This window comes from Eptesicus fuscus, chromosome 12, assembly GCF_027574615.1.
Source record: "Eptesicus fuscus isolate TK198812 chromosome 12, DD_ASM_mEF_20220401, whole genome shotgun sequence".
NCBI classification, from domain to species: Eukaryota; Metazoa; Chordata; class Mammalia; order Chiroptera; family Vespertilionidae; genus Eptesicus; species Eptesicus fuscus.
This window is the reverse complement of record NC_072484.1, coordinates 92,462,247-92,486,581: the sequence shown is the minus strand read 5'-3', so window position 1 is coordinate 92,486,581 and position 24,335 is coordinate 92,462,247. Positions and strand designations below refer to the sequence as shown.

The 24,335-nt window shown below is 55.3% G+C and overlaps 1 protein-coding gene across 4 annotated transcripts in view; it reads right to left on the bottom strand.

Annotated features, from left to right (window-relative positions):
• Positions 1–24,335, bottom strand: part of ZNF521 (zinc finger protein 521) — a 275,000-nt gene that overhangs the window by 127,738 nt on the left and 122,927 nt on the right. For all 4 annotated transcript variants that reach the window (XM_054723974.1, XM_054723972.1, XM_054723973.1 and 1 more), the window contains exon 4: positions 17,176–20,531. In XM_054723974.1, coding sequence (XP_054579949.1) covers positions 17,176–20,531 — 3,356 coding nt within the window. The remainder of the gene's footprint in view (positions 1–17,175; positions 20,532–24,335) is intronic.

The following is a 24,335-nucleotide window of genomic DNA, read 5'->3' as shown; positions in this document are numbered from 1 at the left end:
ACACACTTAAAAGAAAACATTATTCTGACTAACCCCTCCCCCCCCCATCAATCTATACTCCATTAGGACTCAGGCTTCACATTTAGCCTCAACAAATTAAAAAAATAATAATACTTTGTACTTGTAAATTGCTTTAAAACAAGAACAACACTGAGTATAAAAAAATCGATGAATCCATAGTAATCCTCAAAAGCAGGAAAAGAAAAAACACCTCGGTTGCCCCCATTGGAAGTGACTGCTCCATGGACTTCCTGTTTGCGAAGCTGGGAACCGAAGGGAACAGAGGCCGAGCCTCTGCAGGAGGAGGGCCAGGTGCCGAGGGAGGCTTTCCTCGTGGAGCGCGGCGGGAGGGGGGTGACGGGGTGAGAAATCCGCTATGCGCGACGCCACATAACGGGACCGAGGACAAGGACAAAGGGTGCCAGAGCCACTGGGAGAGGCTTTCTGAGACGCCCCGTGTCCAGCCTCTCACAGCTGCAGAGAGGTGGTCCGCACCGAGACGGAGACGGAGCCGCAGGCAAGCGAGCCCGCCACTGCGTTCACGGATGATCGTGGAGAGGCCTGAGAGGACGCGCCTCGGTGTGATGGGACAGGCAGTGTCCTTACATCATGGACCCTGCAACGAACCATGCCTTTCAGGAAAAGCGGTATTAGACGAACCCCTAGTGCTTCAAAAAAAAAAAAGAATTACACAAATCCAGACTATTCTTCCACACAAATCCAGCACATCCCCGGCCCCCGCCTGTTACCTTCAAAAAGTCTAGGTCAGGGTGAGGAGGAGGAGGAGGGGAGTAGAAGGACTGTTCTCAGATGAAAGAGACGAAAAAGACTTAACTAATAATAAATGTGTGTGTGAATAGAATGTGGGATTTTTAAAAAATATACACTGAGTGGCCAGATTATTATGATCTCTGAATGCATAATAACCTGGCCACTCAGTGTGTGTGTGTGTGTGTGTGTGTGTGTGTACACACACACACACACACACACACACATTAGAGGCCCGGTGCATGAATTTGTGCAAGGGTGGGGTCCAGCCAGCCTGGCCAGGGGGAGGGGACATGGGCAGTTGGCTGGCCTGCCCGCTGGTTGAACTCCTGGTCAAGGGGACAATTTGCATATTAGCCTTTTATTATATAGGATATACACTGAGTGGCCAGATGATTATGCGTTCAGAGATCATAATACTCTGGCCACTCAGTGTATATTTTTTATTGATTTCAGAGAGGAAGGGAGAGGAAGAGATAGAAATATCAATGTGAGAGAGAATCATGGATTAGCTGCCTCCTACACCCCCTCCACTGGGGATTGAGCCAGCAACCCGGGCATGTGCCCTGAACGGGAATCGAACCATGACCTCCTGGTTCATAGGTCGACGCTCACTGTGCTGGCTGGACCAGAATGCGTGATTCTGATGTGGAGAGAGAACAGCTATCAAGGTGTTTGCAGAAACTGAGGAAACGCGAGTATCAGCGAGTTATTGGGGGACAGCGGGGAAACCCTGCTGACTTGTTAGGTTTGATGACGGTGCTGTGGTCACGTGGGCACGCCCCTTTTGCTAGGAGAGGTGAGCTGAATACTTTGGTGTAAAAGCAAACGACTTTTGTCATTAACTGTCAAGAGACCCAGAAAAGAGTCGTCACCTACAGATAATGCAAACACGGCTACATGTCAACAACGCGTACATCTAGGCCCGTGGTTGGCAAACCGCGGCTCGCGAGCCACATGCGGCTCTTTGGCCCCTTGAGTGTGGCTCTCCCACAAAATACCACATGTGGGCGCGCACGTACAGTGCGATTGAAACTTCGTGGCCCATGCGCAGAAGTCGGTTTTCGGCCTGGGCGAGTCTATTTTGAAGAAGTGGCGTTAGAACACTCAAGGGGCCAAAGAGCCGCATGTGGCTCGAGCGCCGCGGTTTGCCGACCACTGATCTAGGCGGTGTTTGAACATTTTCATAGCAGCAAGGGGAATACATCGACCGTTCACAGCACTTGGTTTGTGTGTGTGTGTTTCTCTAGCATGAAACCTACCCTGCTACCCACCCCGCCCCGCCCCGCCCCCCGTTCCTGTTATACCCCCGCACTTGGTGTGCACCAACAAGAGTCTGTGCTATGGCTATACGTAGCTTTGCAAACAGTTTTAATTTCTTGGTGGTTTTTGTTTGTTTTAAGTCTAATGCATAAGCTCCACGAGGCCAGGAACCATAGCATCCCTCCATTCCGATACTAAATTAAGAACAATTTCCCATGGTTCTATGCTTTAAGCGTATAAAGAACTCGCATGCCAGAAGCTCACATGTAACAAAACCGTGAGAGTAAATAAGAGAGGGACTGGCCTCATTTACAGGCGAATTAGGTGGCCTGCCCCAAGTCTCGCAGGCTGTAGTATCACAGCCAAGGAGGGGATGGCACCTGCCCCGCCCCCTGGGTTTTAACACAGCTCACAGACGCTGATCGTTGGCAGGTGAACGTCCATTGCCTTTCAGGGCCTTTTTGAAAGAAGGCTCTCCTTAGAGTGTGTGGAGAGCGCCTGGGAAGGCACATGGGCATTCTTCCTTAATGACTGTCAGCTGAACCCAAGGCCACAGGCAAAGCCAAGTCTTGGATACACATCTTACCAAAAAGGCAGGTGTGTTCTCAGCATTGACTCTTATCTTTGCCCAGGTGTCCGAGTGGGTTTTGATATGTAAATCCAGTCAAGCACCAGGAATGAATAGGACTGGGGCCTACTCAAGAATGCAAATAATCTCCTTTGTCTTGACTTTTGGTGAAACTTCCAGGTATTTGGGGTATAAAATAAACACTGCATCAGCTCTGGGCCACTGTCTCTCCATCAGAAGAGGGCAGCGGTCCACCCGGTCCCAGCTTTTCCTTCCATCTCTGTGTCTTGTCTCTTTCTTTTATTTCTCAATCCCCAGCCCCTCTACTCGAAGAACCGGATCATTCTCTTTCCGTGCTGGACATGGAAAAGAGGGACCCCGCCATAGAGCTGTGGGCGATGAGATGCCGAATGGCAGGGGACCCGCTAACAGGGAAGGCACGGCTTCTGGCCACCTGCACCTCCGCTCCCAGGCCCGGACCCTGGACCAGGGGCCACAGGGAAGGCGTGGCTGCCCAGAGACCCCTCGCCCACGTCCAGACTTGGTCCTGCTCCCCCCGCTGCCCTGCAGGTCAGCGCCATGTTTTAACCATGTGTGTATGTGCTGTGTCCAGCTCGATCCTGAAAGAGCTCAGGTGCATCTCCTGCAAACGTTCATTTCCTCAGTCTGACGTGTCTCACACGCGCGCCATTACCTTCCACGGGAACGCCCATCGGCGTAGACGGCAGTCTCCCCGCCTGTCCTCCAGGCGCCCTGACTGCTGTCAGGCACCTTTTAGAACTAGTTTCCTCCACGTCCCGCTCTAACACTCCTAACAAACCACTGATTCTTCTCTTTGCTGCTGTCCTGTCTAGAGTTAATCCTATCTGTCAAAGCTTTCATTTCAATAACTCTTTTTCATTTTTAACATTTCTAATAGTAAATCTATTTTCACTGATGTCAGAGAGGAAGGGAGAGGGAGAGAGAGACAGAAACATCGATGATGAGAGAGAATCATTGATCGGCTGCCTCCTGTACGCCCCCCACTGGGGACCCTGCCCGCAACCCAGGCCTGTGCCCTGACCGGGAAGTGAACTCTGTGACCTCCCAGCTCCTAAGCTGACATTCAACTACTGAGCCACGTTTCTCATTTTAAACATAGAAGTCCTCTTGTTTAATTCCTATTTGGGTTTGCCTTATAATTTGTCACTCCTTTTAGTGGAAAAGCATACCTTCATTTATCTTTCTGAGCTTCTAAACATACTGATTTCAGAGTCTGTCAGACTAAGCCACCGTTCCAGAGGTTGTGACAATAAATAAGGGGACGCGCCGTTTATTAACGAAAGCTTTAAGGTCAATGACACGCCCTGGCTGGCTCGCTCAGTGGTTAGTGCCGGCCCGCAGACAGAAGAGTCACAGGTTCAATTCCTGGTCAAGGGCATGTACCCCAGTTCCAGGTTCACTCCCACTCCTGCCCCCAATCCCATTGGGGTGCGTGCAGGAAGCAACCAATGTAACTCTCTCACATCGATGTCTCTCTCTCTCTCCTCCTCCTTCCCTTTCACTTTCTCTAAAAATCAATGAGAAAAAATATTAACAAAAACTAACAGCATGCGGAATATCACACGTTGGTGAGAGGGTGGGGTGTGGGAAGGAAGGTAAGATCTGAAATGTTTCATCTTAGGGAGGAAAACGCTGTGCTCGCCGGACAGCTGGCGATGTACGTACGCGGCACTGCCGTTCCAGGAGTGAAGACCCGCACACCCTCACCCGGCAGGAGCGGGCTGGCAGGCACGTGGCTCCTACATCCGAGTGGAACCAGTAAACCCACAGCTTCCCACAGCACCTCACCCTGTGGGCGTTGTCCTAACTTAGCGCCGCCATTCTCCAAGCAATTCTGAACTTACGTGAAAATAAACCCCTCGACAGAGAAGAGAAGAATGGGCGAAAGGAACTGCAAGCACTAATACTTCCCTACAGCCGGGGTCTCTCCCCAGGCCCCCCGCTGCCCTCCCCCCCAGGCCCCAGGCCCCTTGCTGCCCCCCCCTCCCACCAGGCCCCAGGCTCCCAGGGGAACCACTGCATCCGGACGGTCTCGGCTAATGTGGTGGGTCCTGTTGATCTCTAGGCCACAGCAGGTGCATGGATCCGCTCCGACTGTGGGTCAGGAGGGCCGCCTGCCGTGAGGGACACCCCGGCCGTCACTCCCACGGTGCCGCCTTCGGACATCCACACCCCCTGCGCCCGCCCCGCCTCACACAGCGGCGTCAGTGCGTCCGCGAGGCTGGAGCTACAGGCCAGCTCGACGCCGTCGGGGCGAAAACAGAAAGTCACGGACACGCAGACGCGCGCTCTCCCGATCAGCACGGCTCGCCCCGTCACCTCCGGCCGCAACGCTGGCTCGTTCCCGGGCCGAAGCGATTTATGACTCATCGTAGGTTCCAGCTACTCCCCGTGCGGACTGTGTTATAGATGCTCCTAACATTCACGGAAGGAGGGAACCGGGAGTGGGGGGTGAATAACGAGGCTCGTAGACCCCAATCCGAGGAGGGAAGGGAAGTCTCTGAATGTTCGCCGTACCCCAGCTTAAGCTCTATCTTCACCATCAGTTACTCTGGCCATCGGCTGACTGTTCCCACCCTAAAAACGTGAAGCCTGCCCGGCAGCGTGGCTCCGTGGTTGAGTGTCCATCTACCAGCCAGGAGGTCAGGGTTCGATTCCCGGTCAGGGCACACGCCGGGGTCGGGGGCTCGATCGCCGGTGTGGGGCGTGCAGTAGCCCGGCAATGATTCTCTCTCATCACTGCTGTTTCTCTCTCTCTCCCTCCCCCCGCCTCTCCGAAATAAATAAAAACGTATTTTTTTAAAAGCTGAACGAGGCGCCGTGGCGGTGAATGTGGGGAACATATGCTCAGAGCAAAGAGGGGGTGCACAGCAGGCAGGGCGTCCCAGCACCCCGGAGGCCGTGCCGAGCTGTCACGGGAGGCACTACCCCGCCGGGCCCCCGGGGAGAGCTCTGAGCGAGAGAAACTAGAACCCACTAAGAGCACGGCCTTCCGTGTGTAGCTTCTGCCTAAACCAAGCTGAGCGCGAGGTTCCTAACGCTCCCCGGGGCCCGGCACCATCGGCCCGGAGAGGAGGCGGCGGGTCCTGCCTGAGCCTCCTCAGATGTCCTCACACTCGTCACACGTGACGCCGATCACTGCAGTCACACGGTCGTCTCTAAAGGCGGCCGGCTCTCCCCGGCCTGCCAGGCTCCGCCCACCCCGTGTGCCCGCCGCGGTGCACGACGTCAGGGCGCACCCGGCACCCGCGTGTGGGAATGCGCCAGGCCGGCCCGCGCCGCCTCCCGCCTGTCCTCACACGGAGGCTGCCGGGGGTCCGGCTGTCTCCTCTCTGTTCACGTTCCCCATCTGACCGGCCAGCCCCCCTGCTCCAGGGACATGTCACGTCCCGGCCTTTCCCGTCTCATCTGCGGAATGGACTCCCCGTTATTCCAGCAGCCTCAGCTACCCTGCGTGAGCCCGAAGCACCCTGCTCTCTGCCGCCCTCATCTCCGCTGACCCCTCCCTCAGCCCCCACCCCCAGGGTTCTCCCGGGCCGCCTCCGCCCCACCACGGGGCGCCTTCTCCCTCCATCCCTTCTGCCCGACCAGCTCATCTCCTGATACTCAGACCCGCCCCCGCCTCCCTCACGTCCTTCTAAACCCCACCTGCTCCCTACACGCCCCCCCCCATGACCCCGGGGTTCGCTCTGCTCCTGCCGCTGTGCTCAACACGGAGCTGCCGCCGGTTTAGGGACACGGGCGTGTTTCCGTGGCTGACCCCGTCAGAGACCCCGTGCAGGTAACAGGTGTGTCAGAGTCCAAGCGGGCGGGTTCTTTCAGCCTTTGATTGAACTGAACTTACTTGGGTTTTTTAAATGATTTCTCATTCATCTTCCAAAAATATCTATAAAGACGACAACACAGGACAAAATGTCCCTTTCACTCCTGATGTTCTCAGAGGTTCTAGTACGAGCTTACACAGAGCACCATGCATGGGCTCTTAGAATCGGAAGGGGTGAGTGAGTTCATTTGTTTCCGTTTCCTCACCAGAGACAGTGCAAGTGAGGGCCAGAGAGATGGAGTGCCCTTTGCCTGCGACTCACGGAACGTTCTAGCAAGCCTACAACCCGGCGGCCGTGGGTTCGGCCACATTTCCAAGAAGGACCTCTCCCCTCAGGGACACTCTCCGCCCAGAGTCCGCTCTGTCACAGTCCCAGCTCCGCTCCCATCCCGTCCCAGGCCCCGGTCCCGGAAGGAACCACGTCTCCTCTCCCTTCAGCCCCACCACCAGCACACGACACAGAACCGGGTGCATCTGGCCTCTTACAAGTGTACCCGAGAGGAAGAGCTTTCGGACAGTTTATTGGGGGAAACAGATTGCCGCCACCAGACACACCGACGTTCTCCATCACACAGTCAGCCAAGACCTTCCAGTCCCGGCTCAGGTTACCCCAAAAGATGGGTGTATTGGCCTGAAGATAACCCACAGGGTCACTATTCATGATGTCTGACAGAGAAGTAGTTTCCATAGAAAATAGAGCCTGAGCCCTGACCGGTGTGGCTCAGTGGATAGAGCATCAGCCTGCGGACTGAAAGGTCCCAGGTTCGATTCCAGTCAAGGGCATGTACCTTGGTTGTGGGCACATCCCCAGTGGGGGGTGTGCAGGAGGCAGCTGATCGATGTTTCTCTCTCATCGATGTTTCTAACTCTCTATCCCTCTCCCCTCCTCTCTGTAAAAACTCAATAAAATATATTTAAAAGAAAATAGAGCCTGAGACTGCGGGGGCCTCCAGCAGGGCTCTGCTCCCCGAGAACCCTGCTCCAAGCACGGACGAGGAGGGACGAGCTGAGAGAAGGGCGACAATGTCGAACCAGGCGTTTCGTACAGAACCCGTGCGCGACGAGCACTGTACTTGGGGCCGCTCTTCAGAAGCCGGGTGCGAACTCGGTGCTTCCTGTAAAGATATCGGGGGGTTTCTGGCCGACTGTCCTAGCCACAGTCCAGTGGTCCCGTCTACTCTCGCTGACCCTCACCGTCTTCCTACTCATGTGATTCGCTACTTGAGGGCACATTTGATCTGGAAGGTTGGTTCTTTGCCAAGAGAACCATGAAATAATACCTGTGTGTTTGCCATGTGGGCCCAGTGCCCACCTGTGTACAGTGTCTGTCACAGGGCTGGGACTCAGAAACGACCGAGGGAATGAATGCATCGGATACAAATTTATCTACGTTTTTATAATCTACATTTAAAACCATTTTAATCAGAGTATGACATATTTTTTAACATAGTGACTTTATTTTTTTATATTTTTATTTTTTAAATGTGTTTTTATTGATTTCAGAGAGGAAGGGAGAAGGAAAGAGAAATAGAAACATCAATGATGAGAGAGAATCATTGATCGGCCGCCTCCTGCACGCCCCAGACCGGGGATGGAGCCCGTAACCCGGACATGTTTCCTGACCGGAATAGAACTCAGGACCCTCCAGTCTGCAGGCTGACGCTCTATCCACTGAGTCAAACCAGCTAAGACTTAACATAGTGAATTTAATTTGTTAAAGTTTTGTTTGAAATTTTAAAAAGTAAAATCATGAGTCAGACTGACTAAATTTTTCTTTTACTATCACTGTCTATTTTTTAAATATACTTTTATTAACTTCAGAGAGGAAGGAAGGGAGAGAGAGAGAGAAACATCAATGATGAGAGAGAATCATTGATGGGCTGCCTCCTGCACACTACTCACTGGGGATCGAGCCTGCAACCTGGCATGCGCCCTTGACCAGAATCGAACCTGGGACCCTTTAGTCCATAGGTTGATGCTCTATCCTAGTGGTCGGCAAACTGCGGCTCGCGAGCCACATGCGGCTCTTTGGCCCCTTGAGTGTGGCTCTTCCACAAAATACCATGTGCAGGCACGCACGTACAGTGCAATTGAAACTTTGTGGCCCATGTGCAGAACTCGGTTTTCGGCTCTCAAAAGAAATTTCAGTCGTTGTACTGTTGATATTTGGCTCTGTTGACTAATGAGTTTGCCGACCACTGCTCTATCCACTGAGCCAAACCGGCCAGGGCTCATTGTCTGGTTTTGATATCAAGCTTACAGTGGACTCATTAAATGAACTGAGTGTTCACTCTCTGTATTTCCTGGCATAGCTTTGGAATTATGTGTACGCTCTGGTATTTTCATTGTGGGATGGCTCTTAGCATTTATTAAACTCTCTTAGGTTTATGGAACCATTCTATTGCTTTCTGTTCTTGAGTCAGCTTTGGTAACATACGACTCTAAAACTGTTTCCATACGATAAAAATTATCCAGCTATTAGCATAAAATTATTCATAATATTCTTACTCTTTTTATCTTGTGCTTTTTTAGTACTTTTTTTTTGGTAAAATTTTAACAGAGAAATACCATCCACATCGTAATCTGCTGTAACCTGAAGTGTGATGAAGCTTCACATGTGCATGTCCCATGGTAACCATGTAGACCGAGACGGGACATTTCCAGGACCCGGAAAAATGCCTTTTGCTCTTTTTCCGTCAACCCTCCCAGAGGTGGCTGTTCTGACTCTGATCATGGGAGATTAGGTTTGCCTGTACTTGACCTCCATACGCATGGAGTCGGGGAGTGTGTATCCGGTTTCTTTTCTTCAACATGATGTATGCAAGTCATCCCGGTGGCTATGGAGCAGCTGTTTATTCCTCATTTCTGTGTGGTATCCCACTGCATACACGGAGTAAGTTGGTCTCATGGCATGAAGGCAGTTGTTCATTGCACTTTTACAAGTGTTTTCACTGACTCTAGGCTGGAAGCTGATACGCAAAAGCTACCGTGCACATTCTGGTTCAGACATTGTGGCAAAGGTGTGGCCTAGGGCAGTGGTCGGCAAACCGCGGCTCGCGAGCCACAGGCGGCTCTTTGGCTCCTTGAGTGTGGCTCTTCCACAAAATACCACGGCCTGGGCGAGTCTATTTGGAAGAAGTGGCGTTAGAAGAAGTTCAAGTTTAAAAAATGTGGCTCTCAAAAGAAATTTCAATCGTTGTGCTGTTGATATTTGGCTCTGTGGACTAATGAGTTTGCCGACCGCTGGCCTAGGAGAATCCTGGGTGGGTCACAGGCCAGCACTCGCCTTTAGCATGCACTGCCCAACAGCTCTTAAAGCAGTTGTACGGAGTCATACTCCCACCGGTGAGTTCCACTCGCTCTTCGTTCTCACAAGGATAGAGAAACGCTGCGTTCTTTTCTATCGACGTCACTCTGAAATGTGTCCTGCTTCTCTCGCTGTCTTTTAACCACCTTTGCTTATTAGTATTATTTATTTCTGGGGGGATTTTTGTTACTTGGTGGATCTCACCAGAAGCTTGCAAATTCTGTTAAAACTAGCTTCTTACTTTGTTGGCCTCCTTGCTGTGTTCTATGTCACAACTCTTTGCTGAGTTTTATCACTTTCTTCTCTTCCCTTCTTTTTTTATGCGTTTGTTTCTGCTCTGGTCCCCATGTCTTAAACTGAATGTTTATTTCATCAAAATTAAGCCTTTTTAAAAATTCCTAATATGTATTTTATGTTCTAGTAACTCCCCCTCTAATTACTGCTTTACTCCTATCTCACAGGTTTTGAAATGTAGTTATCCTTTAGTTCTAAGCATTTTTAATATCTATTTTTATACCCTCCTTGTACTATGTGTGGTTTTAATTTTTTAATTTATTGGTTTTTTTTAAGATATATTTTTAATTTATAATTATTTGTGTTATGGTCTCAAAATGCGATTTGTGTGAACCTAAACTTTTCAACGTGAGAATGAAAACACACACACACACACACACACACACTGAGCGGCCAGATTATGATGATCTCTGAACGCATATTAATCTGGCCACTCAGTGTGTGTATAGTCGGCAGCTGTAACTGAAGTGTGCTGCCTGATGAAGTTTTACACGTGTATCTGTTCTGCCTTGACATGGGGATTTTTATTCCACTGCCACTCAGCCTCTATGATGTGCATTGCAGAGTGTGTTACATGCTTACAGAGAATCTTATGTTGTATTTACTTGCTTTGGGACAGGAAGGGAGTGAGGGAAACCAGTTAGTTTACAACGCCAAGGCTCAGTGTGGGAGGGGATGTGGCAGGTGTGAACAGAAGAGCAATTACCTGGACAGGGACTGACCCAAAAGGTGAGGAGAACAGGATCAGGAGGTAGAAACCAAGTTTCAGACGACAGGACTGGGAGAAAGCTGGGACATGACAGAAAATTGAAGGAAGAAATCACAATTTGTTTTGCTCAAAGGATGCCCGGGTACCAGGGACAGGGTAGTTGAGAGTTGGAATTTGATGTTTTCGTCAGTGGTATGGGTTAATGACTAGGTGACAGGAAATGAGGGTGTGGGAAGAGAGACAGTAAGAACAGCCTCTTTAGAAACGTGTGCATTTAGAAGGTGAACATGTGGAAGGTGACGACGTATAAATAAGGGAACCAGCTATGGAGGCTTTTAAAAGCCTTCAGCAAGGTTCTCGTATGGAGGCTCATTTTCTAGGAATACAGAACGCATCTAAAAGAAATCTACATCAACGTTACACGGTGAGAGGAACAGTACAGGATTAAGAATTCCCGAATGTAGCTTTTCATTTCCTTTCATTATTCAACATCATCTGGATGTGCGTATAGGTTAACCGTTACCTCCACACCATCTGAGCTACAATGTAAAGTGCCCGAGTAGATTCTGCCGCTGCACGGAATGATTCCTAAGTCTCTGGGCCTAGAACTCAACAGACAAACATCATGTGCAATTCAAGGTGCACGTCTGAATACAAAAACATTCCTCTCTTTGAATTCTATGGGCTCTAAAATGACACTATAACCTGATTAAAAGCACCCACACACAAAAATAAATCTAGAGCTGGGATATTAGAAAATCTAGGCATAGTCGTGGCAGAGAAATGGAACAATCAGGCAAGAATCCTGCGAGGCAGGCCTGGAGGCAGGGTCGGAGCGGAGAGGAGGCGGCCGCCCCGGGTTCCACACGCTGACGTCCCGCCAGGGCCACCGGCCCCCTGTGCCGGGATGCCGCGGATGCCAAGCGAGCACGGAACACACCAGCAGTAACTCTGAGAGCGACAACTTGGCCAGGCAACACCGTCGATGGCCAGAGCATCTTCAGACGACTAATTCATTTGGTCGTGTCAAGTTTCTACTTCGCTTTAAAGTACTGCTCATTTGGAGGGGACTTAACCCATGGACTTCTGTTCTTTGGGCTCAGCAACGCGTAGGATCAGCAATTTGAAATATAAAAACCTTAGCGTTTGCTTCGACTTCATACGAAAACTTTTTAAAAATATATATATTTTATTGATCTTTTACAGAGAGGAAGGGAGAGGGATAGAGAGTCAGAAACATCGATGAGAGAGAAACATCGATCAGCTGCCTCCTGCACACCCCCTACTGGGGATGTGCCCGCAACCAAGGTACATGCCCTTGACCGGAATCGAACCTGGACCCTTGGGTCTGCAGGCCGACGCTCTATCCACTGAGCCACACCGGTCAGGGCCATTGGAAAACTTTTATTGCACACAAAGCGGAGCTGGGAACGTGAGTAGGTTCTGCATCGGCACACGGACACGCCCATGTCCCGCGGGAGACCGTGCAGGAGGAATACTGACTCTCGGACGCGGGAGCGTCGTATCGAAGATGGTGGTTCACGTGTGGGAACGTCCGGCCTCCAGCTAATTCCAGTTTCCTCAGGTCAACCCTAACTTCCGAGCATTAATCCTCTGGGTGAAGCTACCCACTTCCCTGTGTACCCGTTACCAGGTGGACCTGCGGGTCCATCCAAACCCGGGGCGAGTGTTCATTCATCCACCAGCTATTGACCCAGTCCTCGTGGTCAGACTCGGTGTCCGAGGGGAGGAAGGGGAAGAAGGAAATAAACCGGACGTAAATAATGACCTTTTTTTTTTAATTCTGAAGAGGAGCCCCAGATGGGTGGCTCAGGTGGTTGGAGCATCGTCCTGCACAACAGGAGGTAGTGGGTTCGATCCCAGGCTGGGTGCCTATGGGAGGCAACCAATTGATGTTTCTCTCTCTCTAGCCCTTCCTCTCTCTCTAAAACCAATAAAGCACGTCCTCGGGTGAGGACTGGAAACCAAAACCCTAAAGCAGAGACTTAGATGAAATGCTCAGGGAGGCCCGTCGGACAGAGAAAGGGCCGTGGTCCCAGGGGCTGGCCTGGGAGAGAGGCAGTGAGGGAGCAGCCGTGTGGAGGCTGGACGCTTCTCCGCTCAGGAGGCCGAGGCTGGGGGCTGGGGGGCTGAAGCTGGGGGGCCAGGAATCTGGGGTCTGAAGCTGGGGGGCCAGGAATCTGGGGTCTAAAGCTGGGGGCTGGGAGGCCGGGAGGCTGGGGGGGTGGGAGGCTGGGAGGCCAGGAGACTTGGAGGCCGGGCACAGCACACGGGACAGGCACTCTGGACAAGGTGAAGCAACCAGCTGCTGGCACACGTGTGGCCGCGTAAACGGTGGGAGGCTGGGATCTCGAGTGAAACAGGAAGTTACTGAAGAACCTCAGGTGACGGATGCAGCGCACACGTTCCAAGCCTCTGCCCCGCACACGCGGGAGGGGCTGGAGCGGAGGCAGGTGGGGGGGGGGGGATCCAGGAAGAGGCCACGGCGCGGCCAGGCAAGAGGCCGCAGCCCCGGCCGCAGGGAAGGCTCTGCAGGTGGAGAGATGAGGGCAGACGCGGGAGGCGGATCGATGGTTCTCGCAGACGGATCAGATGTGGGGAATGAAGTGGGGGGTGAGGGGGGGCAGGAGTGCTGCCAGGTGTTTCGCTTGAGGAGCGGGTAGAAGTGGCTGCTTTACTAAAACGATGGGCGTCGGGGAAAGGGCTTCAGGAGAGAGGATCAAAAGCTGGATCTATGTCTACTGCCCCCCCGACAGCTGAGACGAAACGGAACGCCCAGCTGTCCATGAGCGAGAACCTGGAGCGACGAGGCTGAGGGGGGAATGGGGAGCTGTCAGGATGGAGTCGGGGGCAGCCATGCACAGGTGGGAGGCTGCTGAGGGTCGGGGACGGGGAAGGGGCCGAGGATGAGCCTCAAGATTCCTTGCATTTTCAGAAGAGGCCGAGGACACCTCTGCAGGCGGAAGCGGGAGGAAAGCAGGCGGGCGCTGTGACGTCAGAGAGGGGTGCCCCCACATCAGACATGGGTGCTGTGATGTCAGAGAGGGGTGCCCCCACATCAGAGAGGGGTGCTGTGACGTCAGAGAGGGGTGCCCCCACATCAGAGAGGGGTGCTGTGACGTCAGAGAGGGGTGCCCCGACCTCAGAGAGGGGATGCCCTGACCTCAGCAATGGGGCTCCATGACGTCAGAGAGGGGGTGCCCCGACCTCAGAGAGGGCAGGCGGGGAAGAGCTGGCCATGTGCCCAGTGTGGCAGCGATGGCCGGGACAGCCAGGCGCCCACTGGTGACCCGGCAGGAGGGCGTGCAGCTTCTCCGGGAAAGAGCGGCCGAGGCGGGAAAGGGACAGAAGAGGCGGCTGGCACGTGCTCACCTGGAGGACAGAGCCTCACGACTTGAAACAACATGTGAGTCAAAGTGGGGTCAAAACAGAACAGTGGTCCCATCACTAACACACTCCGAGGAAGAACACGCGTGCAGTCAGCGTCTCCCAGGGCCCGCACGGTGCCTTGGCTCCCGAGTGGAGACGCGACCCGCCATTCCGTGTGGGAAAGGCCACGGGAGCCGCCACCAGGCCGAGTTCCACGCACCCCCCGACGGCGCTCCGGGCAGGTGCGCACAGCCCGCTGCGGCCACACTGCGCGGCCTCCCACCGGCTGGGGCGGACAGCCCGTGGAGCGGGTTCCTTCTCGCCCGTGGTGTCTTCTCCTCGAAGGCTCCACCCCCCGCAGGAAGAGATGAAACTCCTCCCACACCGCCAGTCCTTCACTTCCTGCCTGGGGCACGGAGGTCACGAGGCACAGATGTCACACGTGTTTCTGTGATAAAATGTATTCCCACGGGGCACGCCTGTCTCTTGGCCAACGCTTAAGGCAGACACTTCTCCTTCCCGCTCCGGGGAACGTCACACGCTCCTCATCGAGAAGTCGGACGCTCGCCGTGGCCAACAAAGGAGGTGACGGGGTTAATAGCGGGACACGTCTTCTTGCCGACACGGTCTCTTTAGGCTTCTTTCTGTAAGACTTCACGTGTGTTTGAATAACATCCTGTGTCAAGTCTACTGTGTCCTACGGTCCACCGTTAACTGCAGAGAGTGTAGGAAGTGGTCGGCAAACTGCGGCTCATGAGCCACATGTGGCTCGCGAGCCGCGGTTTGCCGCTCTGTTGACTAATGAGTTTGCCGACCACTGACCTAGACTCTCGATTCCAATGATTACAGGCTGTTGTTGTTCCCTGTGATTAAGCCCCTATCCCAGTGGTCGGCAAACTCATTAGTCATCAGAGCGGCAAACCGTGGCTCGCGAGCCGCATGTGGCTCGAGAGCCGCAGTATGCCGACCACTGGAGTAGGACCAAGAGCGCACGTAACACGTCATGCCGAAGAGTAGCACGGAGGAGAGAGGTGACCGTGATGCCCATGTGGAACCATCAGTGAGCTTTTGGGGCACAAAGGAACCGGGTACCGCTGAGCCCTAACATTTGGTGGGTGAAGGCCCTGCCACAGGCTCTCACGCGTCATGCTGAAAGGCGACCCTCTGCGTGACGAGTGACGGTTAACCCTCCGCAGCTGGTGCTTTAAAAACACTGACGTAAGAACGAAAACTAAAAACCACTCGAAACCCATTTTACATCTTGTCCGATGCAAGTGCAGGATGTAGGTAAGCTTTATGATCACCATGGAGACCGAGGTGTGATTAGAGACGCCACCATCTCTTAAGGGTGAGTTCTGCTCTCAACTCCCACCAAACTAACGTGTTAAAGACCACACACATGTCCGCCTCGATGTTTAAAACGTTCCCCCTCAAATGGTACTGAAATACGGAGCGACTTGGAAATATCAGAAAACATAAACCAGGCACGTGCCTTCCCACAGACAATTTACTAGAAACAAGATCTCCGTTACGCTCCATGTTAAATGCACACGTGCCTAACATTCTCAATCTCCCTCCCTCTCTCTCATGCACACACGCACACACACACACACACACACAGATTCACATTAATTCAACTTCATGCACGACTTAAATTAAACATGAGAATAAAAACTCCTCTACACGATCAGCATAGAAACATGTTTTAAGAGAAGAGTCATCCTCTGCATAAATGTTTTTTAAGAATTGTTCAAAAGCATCTCAAAAATAAAACATTTGGGGGATAACTGGGGAAATTTGAATATGAACTTCTCCTGGATGGCAGTATGGGCTTCTTTAATTCCTTTAGCTGATTTCGCTAATTGCCTTCAGGAACGATGTTACGGTTAAATAGGAAAATTCCTTTATCCTGAGGCGAGACCATGATAGCTGCAATTTACTCACATGTGGCTCAAATTAATAAAAAAATTATGAAGGGAGAGAGAAATTTGACAAAATGTTCACAGCCGGTAAATCTGTGGCACAGATGAACCAGCAGGCACACACGTGTCCCTGTGCCGTGAACTCAGGGGTGGGGAACACTGGCCCGTGGGCCACGTGAGGCCTGAGAAACCTTTGGTCTGGCGCTGCCGAGGGTGACGGGGAGCGAGTTAACTGTGTGCTCACCCGCAGCCGGCTAACGCCGATGGTTCTGATGGCCCCCGAATGGTGTTCTCCATGTGCCCAGGGCCGTGGCAGGAAGAAGGTTCCCCACCCCGGCTTTAGCATGTTTATAGGGTTAAAAATTTTTGCGATAAATTTTGGAAAAAAAATAGCTCACGATTGTAAATGCCAACATTCATTTCAAAAGACGCTGTTGGACCGACATGAGCCACGATCCACTACGGAGCCACGATCCACTATGGCTTCCCCATCAGGGTGACGGAACTCGTTTATTTAAATGAGGAAACGCTGCAGATTTACTCTGACTTGGGAGAAGGGAAAGCGGCTTGGAGGTTTGGGCGGTGCCTGCCCTACAGGGGCCCCCTGTCAGGGAGGGGCTGGCGGTCTCCTCAGCGCCCCCTCCAGGTGACTGTGCTCTCTGCAGGGAGGTGTGGGCCTCCAGGAAGTGTGCGTGAGAGACAAGGCAGGGACCCCCCACGGAAGGAAGACCGTCTCCCTGGGGTGTCACTGGGGATGCATCTCCCATGGAGACCTTGGGGAGTGGGCGGAGCTCCCAGGAGCGGGGTGGCCGAGCACAAAGAAACATGGCCAAGCGAACCCGCCCCAGGGGGGGTGGGGGGCTGGCAGAGCGATGCCCCAGAGCCCCAGGGAAGACGTTCTCCCAGGGAGACAGGAACCAGGCCTCTGCTGCCCACTCGAGACAGAAGGCTGTGTCTCAAGAACAAAGTAGATGCTAGCGAGTGGCTGTCGGGAAAACAACTAACAGAAAGCCACTGCCTTTCGGCCTCAGCCGTTACCAAGCGGGACGGGCCTGGGGGAGTGAAACAGCAAGCGTGAGAAGGGGTTACCTCGTCCGCCTGGGAGGGGCTGATCCGGGGCATGGGCGAGACCTGCGGGGTCTTCAGCGGCGCGCCGCCGCCGCCGTCGGGCAGCAGCTCCCGGTGCACGGCCTGCACGTGGCTCTGCAGCTCGCTCTCCGACTCGAACTTGACGTTGCAGCTGGAGCAGCGCGTCTTCGGCCCCCCGGCCTTGCCTTTCCCCTCGAGGGCGCCCAGGCCTTCGTTCTGGCCCAGGCCCGGCCTGGCGGCGCCGGGCGGGGCGGCGAGGCCCGGGCTGCCGCTCTTGCCGAGGTTCACGCAGCCCGCGCACAGCCCGTAGGGCAGCCCGTTGATGTCCAGCTTCACCAGGTCCTGCTTGGAGCGGAACTCCTTGAGGCAGGAGGCGCACTTGTACAGTTTCGGGACGTGCGGGCCGCGCCCCGCGGCCTGGACCGCGGCCCCGCCGCCGGTCTTCTGCATGTGGAAGGTGCCGTGGATCTTGAGCTCGAGCGTGGAGGTGACCGTCTGCATGCAGACCACGCAGCAGAAGCCGGTGAGTGAGTTGCGCAGGTTGGGGTGCATCTGGCAGTGCTTCAGGAACTCCTCCTCGCTCTGCAGCGGCAGCTTGCAGATGCAGCAGTTCCCTGTGTCCAGGCTCTTGCTGTGCGTGACCTTGTGCTCGGTGAGCGTGAGCAGCGAGGGGAAGCGCTCGCCGCAGATGGGGCACATGTAGTGCTTGACGGGGCCCAGGTGCGTCTGCATGTGCTCGCGGAGCCCGTTCTCGGAGAAGAAGGTGCGGGAGCACACGTTGCACTTGTAGTTCCCTTTGATGAGCTCCGCCTTCTTCTTGACGATGGCGCTCTCGCCCGGCCGGATGTTGTGGTCGCGCAGCTGGTGGTTCTGCAGCAGCGTCTCCATGGTGTAGGCCGCCCCGCAGATGTCGCAGCCGTACATGGGCTCCGACGCGTCCACGTCCTCCTCGCTGCCGTCGTGGCTGTTGTGCGACTCCTGGCTGTTGGTCAGCAGCGTCTGCAGCTCCGCCTCCTCCTTCTGCACCTGCTCGGACGCCCCGTTGGCCCCGCCGTTGGGCGTCTTGGCCTCGAAGACGCAGTGCTTCTCGCGCAGGTGCTTCTCCAGCAGGATGATGGCGTGGAAGGCCTTGCTGCAGAAGCGGCAGTTGTACTTCTTGCTGTGCGTGGTGATGTGGCACTGCAGCTCCACCTCGGTGCCGAAGGCCTCGCCGCAGAAGATGCACTTGTGGGCCTTGCCCTGGTTCTCCAGGTGGTTGTGGCGCACGTGCAGCTGCAGGTCGGCCTCGCTGCGGAAGTCCCAGTTGCAGGAGGTGCAGCGGTACACCTTCTTCTCGTTGCTGTGCTTCACCGCCAGGTGCAGCTGGATGGACACCTTGGAGTCGAAGACCTCCTGGCACAGCGTGCAGCGGAAGAAGACGAAGGTGTGCATGTCCAGCAGGTGCTTCTGCAGGTCGTCCACCGAGGTGAACTGCTTGTCGCAGCTCTCGCAGATGTAGTAGGTCGAGGTGATCATGAAGTGGATGGTCACGTGCTTCAGCAGCGACTCCTGGTTGGGGAACTCCTTGCTGCACTGCGGGCAGGTCAGCTTCGGCAGCACCGTGTCCAGGTGCGTCTTCAGGTGCGTCTGGAAGCTGTCCAGGGACGCGTACTTGGCGCCGCACTGGTTGCAGACGTACTCCCCGGCCGGCCGCGCGGGCGCGCCCCCCGCCGCCTGCATCATCTTCAGGGAGGCCTGCTCGATGGCCACGGGGGACAGCGGGCTCAGGGCCCGGGATTTCTTCCCGTTGTGGATGTAGTTCAGGGCCAGGGGGATGTTCTTGTGGTTCTCTTTGATGTGCTTGTTCAGCTTGAGGACGCTGTTGAAGATGGGGGAGTTGGTGCAATAGGAACAGGAGTAGACCTCGACGACGGGGTCCTTGGGCGTCCCGAGCACGGGCGACCCGAACCGGGAGCCGCTGAGGTCGCAGTGGACCTGCCGGATGTGCTCCTCGAGGGAGGAGTCCGTGAGGAAGCCCATGTAGCAGTGGGGGCAGAAGAAGGCGTTGCTGTCCTTGGCCACGGGGTTGGCGAAGCCGTGCGAGCAGCGGATGTGCTCCTGGAGCGTGTTGAGGTCGTTGACGACCTCGGAGCAGAAGTTGCACTGGTAGACGATGGCGGGCACGGCCGACACGAGCAGGCCGGGGTCCTGGGCCTCGTGCGCCTGCTTCAGGTGCTCGTTCAGGTTGTACAGCGAGGGCAGCACCTCCAGGCAGTACTGGCAGATGTGCGCCTGCTCGGGCTTGTCCAGGTGCATCGTCTTCAGGTGGATCTGCAGCACGGCCAGGCTCGAGAACAGCTGCTTGCTGCAGTAGATGCAGCTGTAGGTCACCTTGGCCTGCTTGCCCGAGGCCCCGGCCACGTCGGCGGCCTGCGGGGCGGCCCGCTTCCGCCCGCGGCTCTTGGGCAGGGGCGGGGCGGCCTCCACCATGGTGGAGCTGTCCACCGACAGGTTGGAGTCGGGCGTGGTGCTGGACACGGAGGTGTAGCCCACGGTGACGAGGGACGGGCTGTCGCTGTGGTTGCAGGACTCGGCCGGCTGGTGGCTGTCCACGTGGCTGTACAGCTCCTCCGCGGTGAGGAAGCTCTCCGAGCACAGGCCGCACGCGTTCTTCTTCTCCCCGCCGTGCGCCTGCTCCACGTGGCCCAGCAGCGAGGTCTCCTCCACGAAGAGCTCGTGGCAGTAGCCGCACTGCAGCGCGGCGCGGTCCTCGCTGGGGGAGCACTCGGGGTGGCACTCGGCGATGTGCTTCTGCAGGTCCTCGGGGAAGTCGAAGCCCTCCTCGCACTGGCTGCACTTCTGCGTGTCCTTCAGCTTCCAGTCGTCCAGCCGGGAGCCCGGCGGCGCGCCGTCCTTGCCGCGCTCGTGCACCTGCATGTGCCCGTGCAGGGAGCTGGAGGACAGGAAGCCGCGGCGGCAGATGGCGCACTTGTAGGGCTTGTTCGACGTGTGCGTCTTCAGGTGGATCTTGAGGTGGTCGCTGCGGGAGAAGGCGGCGTCGCACTCGCTGCAGTGGTACTTCTTGTCGCCCGTGTGCAGCTTGATGTGGCGGTCGCGGCTGCGCTTGTGCTTGAAGAGGCGGCTGCAGTAGGTGCACTTGAACGGCAGCTTGTCGCTGTGGCTCTGCTCGTGGTGCTTCAGGTAGCTGAGGCGGCTGAAGGACTTGTCGCAGAACTGGCAGGGGTACGGCAGGCCGGGGCCCCCCTCCTCCTCTCCGAAATCGCAGCCTTCGCCGTGGCTCGGGGAGGTCTGGTCCTTGCTGGAGGGCGAGGAGGCCGGCCACGAGCAGGTGGGGTCATCTTCCACGTCCACGCCATCTGCAACGACAAGCGGGCATCCGGGTCACACGCGGGGCGTTCGGGGACGGGCGTGGGGGCCCTGCCTTTCTCTCCTTGTGTCTCTTCACAGCCCCCACCCGAGGACACGTTCCCACTGATTTCAGAGAGAGCGGGGGAGAGAGGGAGAGACGGAGAGAAACATCGACGTGAGGGAGACACGTCGATGGGTTGCCTCCTGCACGTGTCCTGACCAGGGCCCGGGGCCGGGGAGGAGCCTGCAACCGAGGTCCCTGCCCTTGACGGGAATCGAACCCGGGACCTATGATCTGCAGGCTGATGCTCTAGCCACTGAGCCACACCGGCTGGGGTTACTGTGCCCTTTCAACATGTCCATAGAGTTGGACCACCCAGAACCACTCGGAAGAAACGGGGGAGAACACCTGGGCAGAACTCGCTCGTTCCGAGCCCAGAGCTTTTATTCCACACTTGCTCTTTCCTGGGTCTAAAATATAAAAAGATATTAAATAGTTCTATGTCCAAATTACCATTTCATTACCTCTGATCACCCTTCCTGAGAAGCAAGGTATATATTACGCATTGACAATTTTATTAAAATGCAGATTTTAATATATTTAATGTTTCTCCTGCATTCATTCGGAAGTGATTTGCATATTAGGTGAGCATCTGAAGAAGCAGGTGAAGAGGAAATATTACGGGAACGACTTTAAATTAATGCCGTCAACCCAGATGCCTAATATTTAATAAAAAAGTCCCTCTGCATTCTGCTTGTTTTTATATCGAAAGGAAATTCTGGAGACCAAAATCTTTTATGGGGTTCTTATTGAGACAGGCCTTATTGCTTTCCGCGGGAAAATATTAAAAAGTAAGCACAGGAAAGAAGATGGAAACACACTAATAATTACGGCGCGGGTAATAAAAGACAACCGGGGCGTCTCCAATAACCGAGGCCGGGCACCGCCGGCCGGAGCGGGGGCCGTGCCGTGCGCGGAGGTGCCGCTCGGCATCGCCCGGAGCCGGGATCAGCCGGGATCAAGGAGAAATGAGTTTCCCGGGGCCGAGCGGAGCTGTTTTGTTTGCAAAGTTCAAGAGGTGGCCGGCCATCTCTTCCTCCCCAGAAGCGCGGCAGCAGGACTTCCTTAGCCAAACAGCACCCGCGCTTTGAGGTGAGCAGAGACAAAGCGACTTGTGAAACACTGGAAACAGGAAAAGTGATAAATGGTTATGGTAAATGCTGACGGATTTATGAGCCGCCGAGAGAAGACAAACAAGGCCGAGAGGCAGAGGGAACGGAGCAAGTTATCCAGAAAGGACTCGTCGCTGCGCCTCCTACGGGGGGGGGGGGGGGGCGGGGGGGTGATCTCCGTCCTTAACCAGCACGCACCCTCCCTTCTCTTTCCTCCCTAACACCCACGCGGAAGCAAGCACTCCTCGAACAGGTTGTGAAACCGCGGTTTTGCTTTTCAAAACAATCGGCTACCCCAGACCCGAGGAAACCAGAACAGCGTCTCGTTCCCCGAAAGAGCGGGCTTTCCTGCATCAGCACGGCGGGGCCGTGGGGCTGCTGGCCAGTGGCTGCAGGAGACTCGGAGGTCCCACCAGAGCAGGAGGCGGGCACGCCGGTCCCGTCCCACTAGAAGGCCCCCCGTGAGCCGGGTTTTCAAACGCTTCGGCGCCACAGGGCACGGGCGCGCGGTGTCCCCGGCGAGAAGCGGACGCCGGCGGCCGTGGAGACGGACCCCGTCTGAGTTCTGTAAGGCAACGGGGTTTCACGGGCTCGTCAGCCCCGAGCTTATCCACAGGAAACAGACGAGGATCATTCCTTTCCGGCGGAGGAGCCGATGACAACACCGCCTCGCTATCGCTGCCAGATGGCAGCCCTCGCCATCGCGCGAGGAAACAGCCCGGCTCCGTCCCTGGACCCCTGCCCGCCCAGCACGGCTCCGGCCCGGTCGCAGCCGCACGACCTGCAGCCTCGCTGTGAGCCCAGAACCCCCCACCCCCGGGGAGGTCCCTCACGTGGCGGGACTTACACGCGTGTAAATCATCAAGAACCCGTGAGGTGAACTCGACGCGTCCCCCAACGGACAGAAATACAATGTTCAAAACTTCTAAAAATAAACAAACATCAACGCTGATGTTAGCTTTCCCTTTATTTTAAAAACCCGAAGTCACCTAAGGCCAGTAGCCCTAAAACCAACCAAAGTTTGAACTTGTCCCTTAATTTTTTTTTAAAAAAAAATGACTGTTTATTGAATCTGCTTAGCATGCTAGGTAAAAATCTACCACATTTCACATGTATCCTTCAGGCGTTTATCTTGCTGTTTTGCTTTAAGATATTTTCAAACACGGCTCATGTTTACAGCTGGAGGAGACAGTGACTCAGAATGTGTCATGGATCTAGACGGTAGGAAATAACTCCCGAGCCTGAAGCGTAGCAAGTGAATTTATTATGAAGTTGCAGGTTGTGTCCAGGCGTGATCTGTTATGACAGAGACGTATGAAGAGCTGGAGAGCAACAGCCCCGTACGAGCGGCGTGCGATCCCGACACACGCTTAAATCAGGCTCCTGTCTGCGGGCCAGGCCTGGGGAGCCCCGTTACATAACTGCGCGCTTCAGCGTGTAAATTTCAGCTGCATGTCAAGTGAGCAGAGGGGTGGGATCCGCGTGGACTCAGACAGGGTTTGAAGGAGCTGGGCACCTTCTGTGCTCTCTCTCCTGTCCCCGGGCGTTGGTCTAACGGGGGAAAAAGGAGTGATCATCACAGATGATGTGTCTTTGTGACCGAAATACACAGAATCCGCCGGCAGAACTCGTCCGGCTTCGGCTGGGGCACAGTGGAGACTGAGCAGACGCGAAGTGCGGGAGGGAGCAGGGAACGCTATTTTTAGAAAAATAAAGGTGAGGCGAAAGGCTGATTTCTGCTTAGAAAATCTAAATGGTACAAAAAACAGAACTCGTGTCCTAGGGCTATACATGGACCCATTCTCCCCGGGACGCACGGGGACTCCCTGGCTCCCTGGAGGGCCGGTCCCTGCGAAGGGTATCGAGTCTCCTCCCCAGACGTTCCCGGGCGGCCGTGCCAACATTCCCGCGGTCTGCGGGCCACTGAAAGCCACCGTCCCAGGAGCGGCAGCTTCTCCGTGGGCAGCGCGCAGACGGTGCCGACGGCGACTATCGATTTCAGCACTTCCAGGTTCTCTGTTCACGTGGAAACGGTGCGGGGAGTCTTTCAGCGCCGGCTCCCGAGCCCCCGTGACGCTCCCCGCTCTGGCTCTGGCGCTGGCTCCTCCTAAGGGCCGCCCACAGGCCCGTCTTTCTGTGTCACCGAGGCCCCTGCGTGGCGGTGGGAAGTGCTCGCACGTCCGCGTCACATGTTCACTTCTGGAATCGGTCCCTGCGCACTAGCCCGCTCCCCGAGACCCACGACGCTGACAGCCGGAATGCAAACTAAAAAAACAAAAAAAACCTTCACTGGAAGCCAGCCCCGGCCCCAACGTCTATTTCAAGATGCGAGTGTGTGTGCACAGATGTTCCCCCGCAGCGCCGTGCAGGCCGCGCCCGGCCATGTGCACGGAGACACGGAAACAAGTGTGTGAACACCGAGATGAAAGTGGCCGGCACCCGCGCCCGCGGGGAGCGAGCCCCTTCTCCCCAGCAGCCTGCGCGGGCGGGCGGGCGGGCGGGCGGCCGTGAGTCAGCAGCTGCGCATAAAGGAGCCTTCTTTCCTCTGCCCGCGCTGAGCCCCTGCCAGAGGGAGGCGAGCCGCCCGGCCTGAAGGCGGCTTTGTTAGGCGGCCAGCCCGGCCCTCCGGCCCAGGGACT